This window comes from Corvus cornix, chromosome 3 (genome assembly GCF_000738735.6).
Source record: "Corvus cornix cornix isolate S_Up_H32 chromosome 3, ASM73873v5, whole genome shotgun sequence".
In the NCBI taxonomy this organism is placed as follows: domain Eukaryota; kingdom Metazoa; phylum Chordata; class Aves; order Passeriformes; family Corvidae; genus Corvus; species Corvus cornix.
Window position 1 is genome coordinate 55,773,709 of NC_047056.1, and position 9,862 is coordinate 55,783,570.

Genomic DNA, 9,862 nt, shown 5'->3' on the forward strand with positions numbered 1-9,862 from the left:
AATTACAAGAAACATGTAGAAAAAAAAAATCTGGAATTGTGTAGTTAAAAGTTTGATCCCTCCAATTTTTGTTACTTTAAATTGAGTGAATGACATACACTAAAAAGAAAAAAGATCTGTGTATATAAAGGCCATATGCAGCTTTGCATCTGGTTGGTTTTTTCACTTATTTTTTTAATGATTACATCTCACAGAAATACTAACATAGTTCAAACTACACTGAAGAAAATTTCTAAGTACTATATCATCAGTTTTTTAGTATCCTTCAAGTATTTACAAAGACATTTTTTCTTTCAAGTGTTCATATGATAGGAAATGGGGGTGGAAAACCACTTTTCAAGAGAAGATTTTGAAATCATGTCTTTTGTGAAAATATAACTTTTGTGAGACATTCATTGGCTTAGGCTAAAATAGATTCTGTCAAGGCTAGATAGAAATAGCAATATTAGCACCTGATCTGTGAAAGCTGGTTTTCTTTTGACATACAGTTGCCAATATTCAAAAAAATTGCAAATCAGAGGGCTACATATTTATGAGAACTAGTCTCCATAAATCTCAGATTTTACCATGTTAGAAGTTTCTTTCTAAATGAGAACAGTAAACTTGTAAGTGAAACTTGCAAATCAGTTTTATCACTATGTGTGCATATGTATGATTTATAAATATTCTTGAAATTCCAAATTGAGCTTGTAAGTAGGTCTGATAAGTTTTTCTACTTTCTACATCAATGCTGTAAATCTAACAGCTGCAAAGTTCCAGTTCCATAGTCATCTACAGTAATAGAAAGCTACAGAAAAGGGGACTGGATGTTTATTTACTTGACTTTCTAAAATGGTATAGCATAAATCAGTTAAAATGTTATCTTCCCCTATTACTGTAGTAGAGACAGCACTTACTGGGACCTCTGCTGTTCCAGGTAGCTGTAGCACTGATTCAAACCACTAATATTTTGCCATGATAATAAAATGATTTATTGTCTGAATATTCTGTAAATTACATTCATTCTGAAAAAATAGTAAACTGTCTTCAGATCTATTTTATATATAAGCAATAGTTTCATCATCAAAGCTACAGACAATTAAATGTAGAATAACTTACGACTTTAGGCATCAAACAAGTCAAGGGATTGCATTCTTTTAGCACTTTGTCAGCTCCAGAGCATCTAAAACACAACTGAAAATAAAGGAGACGTTTCTGGTGTTACTATAATTTTTATGTCGTGAAATATTAAAAATGTGAACCGGAAGGAAAGAACTTTTAATTCTTTTTCAGTTTTTCTAGTTACTTGGTAAACTGCTAGAAAAGCGTTCCCTTTTGCTTGGCAATAAGCTTCAGAGATCTTTGTAAAGCAATTTTACACACTTTGCACGTTCTTCTCCTCATGTTTTTACACGTTCTTTGTGAGGCTATCTGGAAATGTTTCCTTATAATTACATATGTTTGACTGAAGTTGTATCACACCTAATATAAGCCAATTAATTAGTCATGATGGGCTCTTTTCAGATGCACACTCATTTTCAAATGAATTTATTGAAGTAAAGGATTTACAGCATATGGACTCACAGACTTCTCATGAGTTAAACTGGCATCCATATGTACAGCTTTCAGTAGAGAACTCTAGAGTAATATTTACAATGTAAATATCAACTTTTATTACATAAGAAACAAATATATCACAACTTTCACTTCACAACATATTTGTTCTGGTTTGATGACTAAAGTCATCTCTTTGAAATACTATGTGGAACTCAAAAATAGCTTGTTCTTGTCATAGACTTTACCAGGCATCCTTCAGAGGTCCTGAAAAGCAAAGGAGAAATGTGCTTTAGAAGTCAGTTTTTTAAGCATTTGCATCATGAGGTGTACAAAGGCAGACAGCTGGCAATAAATAACACTTGATATAAAACAATTGCTGTGCTTGGGACAGACAGGCTGAGATGCGGCTGCTCACAGGAGTTTGGTGGGCATTACAGTCAGGTAAGACTGTAGGATGAGAAAAGAAAGGTTGAGTGACTAGAGAAAAATGTTACTGCAGATTAGCCTACAGGGCAGAACTGCTCACTGAAATAATCCTGTATCCTTGAAATGGATACACAATTTCAGGTTGCTCATTCCACACTACATTAGCAACTGGGCACTGCAATAAAACGACAAGTAACAGTCAATACTGATTCACCTACAGGCACACCTGCCTCATCAGTAAAGTCACTAAAAAAAGGAAAGGACTGAAAATGTCTCCAGGAAAATATCTGCGACCTGCTGCACCACTACTCTTTCTCCCTTGGTCAATGCCAGAATAGTATTCTTGTCCAGAAAGAACATTTCTTTCCAGAATCACGTTGCTTACGAATTGTTTAATTCCTCAAGGCATAAGCAGTTTATGTCCTTTCTAACCTTTGGGAACTTTAGAGGAAGCGCCACATTTGTGGAAAGGAAAAGAACATTTTCTCATTTTATATCAGTCTTGAAAGGAAACAACTTTTTTTGGGGGGCAGGGGGGTGGGTGTTTGGGGATGATACAAGAAAAGACATTTCTCCAAATTTTATCTTCAAGAATAGCCTTTTAATCTTTTTTCTTACTTGTGTTTTGAGACACAGCTGAATGCCAAAAACTATCCTATCATCAATTCCATAATACACTTTGAAGAATACCAGATTCGCTTCTACCTTATACTTTCAATGTTATGTTCCTTCAAGTGTTGATGTAGAAGGGTTTACATTTCAGTAAAACAAAGAAAAATAATTGTGAATGACTTTAGAAAGAATAGTAGTAGCTAAATGGAAAACAGGAACTTCAAGATTTGCATGTTGTGCTTTCTTAATGCATAAGGTTCATGTTGCTGATGTCCTTAGTTCTAGGGGCAACTCCTTCCTAATGAAAAAGATGTTAAATAAAATCTGTGGCATTCTTTTTAATTAAAAGAAATATCCTCAAGTTTGTTCTCTGAAGAAATAATGATCCTTGTAATTAAAAATGAGTCAGTTCTGGTTTTATGCTGCAGTGCACACTTGTTGAAATGCCCAAGTGAGTTAGGTGCATTATTAACAGTGCCATTTAATTAGGAATTTTCAATAGCAGCAATCATGGGAAAACTTAAAGCTTATTATTAAAATTATTATTTTATTCAGACACAACCTCTGTAGAAACATCAAGCTTTTCATGGAAATCACTCCCTTTCCTAGAGGATTCCGATTTTCTGGTAGGCCATACTTCATGTACAATTAATCTCTTTTTATGGGTCAAGTCAAATAACAGCAAGAGAGAAGAAAATCTTGGCATACCAGTGGGAGGTGGCTCAGCAGCTCATCTACGGAATCGTAGTTTTCTGAAAAGGATGGTTCAAGAAGTTCTGCTTCATCTCGAAGTTTAGCAGGGTTTAGCTCTTCCTGGCTGTTGTGGATCAGAAACACGTTATTGCTCTCAGAAGAAAAAGCAAAGAAAGCAAAGCCTTCTTCTAACCGTAGCTTCTGCACATTTTCTTACACTTACACCCAAAGTGTTATAGAACATATGAAATAGCATGTTTAATGAATAATGAGACATGATATTTAAAAGCAGTTGTCTAAATGAGTGAATATGCAAATGGAATACAAAGGTCTACAAAAATGTATGCTGGCACTTCTCACCTACACCGATTAGGGCATATAGTCCTTCAGGGACTTCTAAATTTTCATTTCATATGTTTACAGAGAGGCAAATTTTCAACAAATTTCTTTATAAAATTGTTGTTCATGTTCCATAGCTCAGTGGATTTTTTCCTTGAGAAGATTTTTTTATAAATAAAAACAATGTAAGAATCTATCGGAAGTTTTTTAAAATTGCCAGATGCCATCTCCTCTTTATTCTTTCATTCTAATCTCATTGTGGTGTCTGTTCCAAGAAAATGTTGTCTGTATTTGAAAACCATGCTATAAATTATGCTATCGAGTCATTAATGTTCAGTGCCTTTTGCTTGTCCTTTCTGTATACGTACGTGGATGTAAACCTTTTCTGTCTTAATACCATAAAAGTATGGAAACAATACATATTTTCTTTCTTGTAGTACCTTCTTTTTCCAGTTAAAACTGAGTTTAAGTATTTCTTCACAGCCATCTGCTTTCGAAAGCGGCTGTAATTGTCAGTGAAGACAGCATCAGAGTGGCGCTTGACAGGACTGTCCTGGGAGCTGGCAATACAACAATTACAAAGGAAAAATTAAGAGACAATATCTGTTTAAAAGAAGATACCATTAAATGAGTGAAATAAGCTTTATGATGTTGGTTAGCCTAATAAAAGCAAATCTCCATTTCAGTTTTCATTTTGCCATCTATGACTTTAGATCCTTCCTCTGTTGAAAAGAAGCCACTGCTTCTATTGCTTACTATGTATTTTAAAAATAAGGATCAAATTCCAAAGTCTTCTGGGACACACCTTCCACTGATTGTTTTCTCAATTTTCCCATGGCCTATGCAATTAGGATACATTGTCAAAGATTTCTAGATTTCTTATCCCAGGAGTTCTGCAAAATCGAGTGGTTAAGTGTGGATTTCATGACTCTCTCCTGTCTGTACTCACACCCCAGCTTGCACCTTTTAATAAACAGATTATATCCTAATTTCTATCATTTGTGTGAATATATTTCAGTACAATGCCAAGGGTTAAGTCTGGTTTAAGTCTCAATAAGTTCTTAAAGAACCTCATCATTGTTCTTATTGAACTCAGTAGAGTTGGAGTCTACCGCAGAGGAAAGTCAGAGTGCAGCATCACACAAGTAGCTATAAATGCTTGTCCTAAGGTTTCAGAAGACAAAACACACCTTGTGAAAACCAAACCTGGAGACCTTTTCTCCGTGCACGATCTTGGGAAATGTCAGGATGTTCTGTTTTAAATGGTCTCTGTTAGGTCATAGCATATAAGAAACTGGAACTATATGCTCTGGAACAAAGGCAGCATTGACATAAATGGAGGGCTAATTTTTACTCAGCTTTTGAGTGTATGAAGTGGGTACTCAGTGGTATCATCACAGTGGCTCATCAGTTTCTGCTTACGGATTTGAAAAGAAGAAAAGTATACAGTAAACCTACCCAGCACCCTGTGCCCCTTAGTTTATTAATGTACTAGTCTGCAAGTTGCATCCAGACCCCTTGTCTATGAATTTGCTTCATTCTTTTTTGAATCCTTCTGCAGTACAGATTGCACAAACATCTGTCAACATGTTCTACAGCAGGAAAAAACTATTCCTTTACATTTTCACTATAAGCCAATCATTTCTTGATTTCATTGTGCATTTCCCTGTTGTTAAGTACTGAGTAACCAATCACTTTTTATTTACTTTTGCCACTCATCTGCCAAGCTAGTAAAAACACTGCCAGAAAAAAATTAGCAAATTGGCATGATAAACATTCTAATATTTCCAGTATACGTTATCCATGTTTTGTGCAGTGTCTGTTGCTCTACCTCTCACAGCTGTGTCAGGAATAAATAGTAACATACTTATTTAGTAATATCACTAAATACTTATATAGGATTTTCAGCTTCCCCATAATTATATAAGCTTCTCTTTCATTATCTCTAAATCACAAAAAGGAGAACTTGGATACAGAAGGGTAAAAAAAGTGCTAATAAAGCCAGCTAGGAAAAAAATCTACCTAATGTAAGTGTCACCTCACCTAACTCGTTTTCTAATAAGCGAATGCAGATATCTCTTCACAGCAAGTTTAGCCAAAAGATGGCTGTAGACACTGGTGAAAATTCCATCAGCATGCCTTGCATTTCTGAAATGGACAATAAATAAACTCTACAATACAGCCTGGGTTCATATAATTTTGATAATGTTCATTTTGTAAACATACTGCTTTTTTTAAATTTATCTATTGTACATATTAAATTAAACCAATTTCATAAAATAACTTCCAGATTTTCACAATGTACTTTTTAGTCCTTCCTGGAAAGTGAAGGCATTCATCATGCCAGAATGGCAATACAATCAACATCTCGGCCAACATCCCTACTGCTACCAGTATTCAAGCAATGGCTGTGGGATTTTCTTCTGTAATTGAGTCTTCCTTTCCTAATTCTCAGTTTGAAAATGTGAATGATTTTTTGGCAGACATCAAGTAGTCCATCATCTTTTGTATTTATGATAATAAAGAAACTCACCTATCAATAATTCTGGACAGATCAAAATAGAATTTCTCATTTTCAGGTAATGTGTTCTGCAAAATATCTGATTCTGACTTTAATGACCCACGGGCATGGTCAGGTTCACTGGCTCCATCAAATGGCATTCTGTTTCCCAATCTGTTGGAGAAAGAAACCATGTAAAGTACAGCTAGCTGAGGACGTGCGACACTTTACTGCAGCTAACATTCTGGTTTGTGTCAAAATGCACATCTACCTACTTTAATCTGTAAGGCATTTTAAAAAAAGCTGGATAAAACAAAAATCACTTTCAGGTAGAATCCATGCTTAATTGTAGACTAATTTACATAACAGATCCTTCTCTCAAATGCATATTTCCTAGATAAATGTTCTCATTGAATACAATTTATTCCAGTATATAATGTATGACAGTCACAGCACAAGTGACAACCATGAAGCTTTTCCTAACAACTATATTTTGTATAAATGATGGATGGAATTAACAGCCTCTACCCAAGCAAAGTGAAAACTGTTCCTGTGATGTATTTACCTCCCAGTCAAGATTTAAGATGTGCTTTGAAATGCAGAATGAAACAGTTCTTAGGCCTTCTCCAAAGAAAGCAAATATACCAAGAACTTCAAACTAAATGCAAAGTGCAGTCATATATCTCTACATGTTTTTATTCTCTCATGTTAGAGGCTAAAAAATGTTTACATTTAATCTCTTAAAACGTATTATGGCAATTGCTCTGTATAAACTGATGTACAGTTATTTCACATTTTTGTAAACTGCGATTTCTTATGGTGTGTCATTTTATCGAGGGGAGTCTGACTGCATAACAGTAGTTTGGCATCATTCCTTCTGGCTGCTCTTATGTTCTGTGGCAGACAAGAGGCTCCCATCGCTGTAGGAAACCCCTGTGTGTGATGACACACAAAAATCACACACTAAAACTGAGATAGACTACTGCCCTTGTAATTTTAGTCACTGTTAGAACTGCTTATGTATCTGACCCATGTAAGTCTTTTGTCTAGCAAAAAAAAGGTGCAAAGTTGCTGTGTAAAATGAACCAGCTCAAGTCACACCGCTTGGAAGTCAGTCACTGTGCTGTTTTGCTGTTCTGTTTTTCATCGGTCCTTCTACACTTTATGTTCCTCTTACCTAGATGCAAACCGTACCGTTCTGCCATCTGATTTAATTTAGCTGGACCACTAATAGCAACTTCAACCAGCCGAAGCACGCAGCGGTACAAAAACTACGCTCCGCTCTGTTCCCATGGACCCGCTCACGTCCCAGGGCTCGCCGCGACCCCCGTCCCGTCCGCCCCACGCACATGCCGCGGTCACCACGCCCCAGCCCGTGGGGCAGCGCTGCTGCAGCCGCCTCGGGAGCTGCGAGCGTGTCCCGGCGGCTGCTGCCCGGTGGGTGCGGCCGGCACCGGCCGGGTCAGGCCTGACCGCAGCCTCGCCGCGGGCACCCCGCGCACCGCCGATACCGGGCAAAGACCCCGACGGGAAGCGCCGCGCTGCGCGCTCCTTGGGAGGGCGCAGCGGAGTACTGGCGCTTCTCACAGCCCCTTCTGCCTCCGGCCGAGGCTGGGCAGGCCCCTGCGGGCCGGAGAGGCGCGGAGCAGAGCTCGGAGAGCGGAGCGGAGCGCGGCCTTACCGCGGCACGGGAGGGAAGGCGGCGCCCCTCGGGGGCAGCGCCCGCGCCCGCCAGCAGAGGGCGCTGAGGAGGGCGAGGGCGAGGAGGAGCGGGGAGGCGCCGCGGTGCTCCATGGCCGCCACCTGTGGAGGGAAGAGCGCAGCCGTCACCCACCGCCCCGGCCCGCCTGCGCCCCTCGGGGCTTCGCCCCGGGCCGCCGAGCCACTGCCCCGGCCCCGCTCCCAATCGCGGTCCCTGTCCCGAGAGACGCCACCGGCCAGCAGGGTCGCGATGGCGGGGGAGCTGCCGGCGGCCAGGGAGAGCTGGCACCCCCAAAGGTGAGCCCCGGCCCGGTGCAAGGGGCAGCGGTGCCAGGGGCTCAGCCACTTAAGCGGTAACAAGGGAGGGTCCCGCCCCGGCTGCCCTGGGCTTTCAGAACCTCTCCCCACTCCCCGACAGCCGGGACGCCTTCCCCGCAGGTCCGGGGGGGAGAAGAGGAGCGGGGTACGGGACGGGGACATCCTTTCTCATCCGCTGTCAAGTTGCCGCTGTGGCGGGGAGAAAGTTACTCACGGAGCCGCGAGTCCGTCGGTGGGTCTGGCTGGGCGGGCGCGGAGCGGTGCTGGGGAGTGAGCCCTGGTCCGCTGCTCTGCTGCCGGGGCGGCGGCAGAGGGTGAGGAAGATGAAGAGGAGGGCTCCGTCTCGCCGCACGCTCTGAGCTGCCCGCTGCGCCGCCGCGTTTTATAGCGTTTACACGTTTCTGCTTCCGAAGGAGCAATCACGTTACTGGAGAGACGTCACCCTTCCCAAGGGGACGGTCGCTTTGCTCAGGACAGTCAGAGACTTATATTTAACTCATGAGCAGTCGCGTACCTCTTCCCTCTTCACCTCATCCCCTCCGGCTATTATTTGATTTATGTTAATGACACAGTTTTGCGGGGACCGGAGCCCCGTCGGAGGGGTGATTCCGCCTCGCCGGGAGAGCAGGCGGCCGTCGGGGTCCGCGGGGGCACGCCACACCGCGCATCCCTGTCCACAGCCGGGATAGCCGGAACGAAGGGGGCTGCACTCCCCGGGCCCTCCGCTCCCCCACCCCCTCCCCCGGCCCCCATTCTCCCAACCCCCGGGCTTTCCTAAGGAGCCCGCTTTCCCACCCCGGGGTTGCTCCTTTCCCTAGCTCTTCGGCAGTGTTTCCATGCTAAACTGGTCCCTCTCCGTCCCTGGCACATGCGAGTCCCTGACGGGGGTTCCCGCCCGGAGTGCAGAGGGAGTTGGTCTGAAAAACACAATTTTCCTGCGGGTTTTAGTTTGATTTTAGCAGGTGTCGGGGTGTTTTCTACTCTTCGCTATTTTGTTTAAACTGCGTGCGTGTTCGTGGAAAACGGATTATCCCCCACATCCAAGCCCCGTTTGGTGCAGCCAAGCACGATGGGTGCTTCCGCGGATCCCAGCGCCGGCACGCGCAACACGGGCGCGCAGGGAGAGCGGCTGGAGCAGGAGGGGGATCAGCTCTTCCTTCTAATGTGTCTTAAGCCCAAACCTCGGGGATGCCACAGCAAGGGAGAATCACTTTCAAGCCTTTGATTTTTCCCCTTCGAATTTTCCCTGCCTCAGAGAGATCTGTGGGCAGCAGGGAAAGAAATACAGGGGAAGTGGGCGTGGGACCCGCTGGCGGGCCGGCAGGACAGGGCTGATCAAGCAAGCACCTCTTCAGTGTCGCACCGTGTCTTCTCTTTCAGGTGCCTGCCCTGAAATATTTGCCAAATAGTCGCAGAAGAATTTCAGCTGTAAAGGTCATTATCCTCTTTTATTTTTTCTTTTTTTCCTTTTTTTTTTCCTTGAGCTTTTGTGCCTCTAATCCTCCTACTCAATCAGTAACGATTGTACCAAATCCATACAGACGATTTCACCATTTCTTCTTACTTCTAATAAGTTTTTCTGTTTCATGTTTCACTAAAGGTTAGGCAGGCTCAATGCCGAAGATTCTGCGATGCTTAATCACATTTTCTAATTCAGTTACATAAAGAATAAGTGAATTAGATTTAAAATGCCTGGAAATTTGTTTCTCGGATGACAGCTGTGACTAAAACCAGAGT

General features: G+C 42.2%; 1 protein-coding gene across 2 annotated transcripts; it reads right to left on the reverse strand.

The window, feature by feature from the left end:
• Positions 1-1,496: 1,496 nt before the first annotated feature.
• On the reverse strand, positions 1,497-8,586 carry LOC104690076 (vasoactive intestinal peptide). 2 transcript variants are annotated; one of them, XM_039570019.1, is made up of 7 exons: positions 8,340-8,586; positions 7,788-7,909; positions 6,140-6,280; positions 5,650-5,754; positions 4,047-4,166; positions 3,283-3,391; positions 1,497-1,800 (listed from the first exon to the last, which is right to left on the reverse strand). In XM_039570019.1, the coding sequence occupies exons 2-7, from the start codon at positions 7,898-7,900 to the stop codon at positions 1,792-1,794; spliced, it is 597 nt and encodes a 198-aa protein (XP_039425953.1). In that variant the 5' UTR covers positions 7,901-7,909; positions 8,340-8,586; the 3' UTR covers positions 1,497-1,791. The 2 variants fall into 2 exon arrangements, with proteins under 2 accessions (XP_039425953.1, XP_039425952.1); XM_039570018.1 differs by lacking the exon at positions 5,650-5,754 and having other exon boundaries at positions 8,340-8,542.
• Positions 8,587-9,862: the final 1,276 nt, after the last annotated feature.

Excerpts from the sequence above, each read along its gene's own strand:
- LOC104690076 (XM_039570019.1), bottom strand. The coding sequence starts at position 7,900 with ATGGAGCACCGCGGCGCCTCCCCGCTCCTCCTCGCCCTCGCCCTCCTC. Across the intron at positions 5,755-6,139 it reads CTGTCCAGAATTATTGATAG|AAATGCAAGGCATGCTGATG; the intron begins GTGAGTTTCTTT and ends TGTCCATTTCAG. Across the intron at positions 3,392-4,046 it reads GTTTTAACTGGAAAAAGAAG|CCAGGAAGAGCTAAACCCTG; the intron begins GTACTACAAGAA and ends GATCCACAACAG.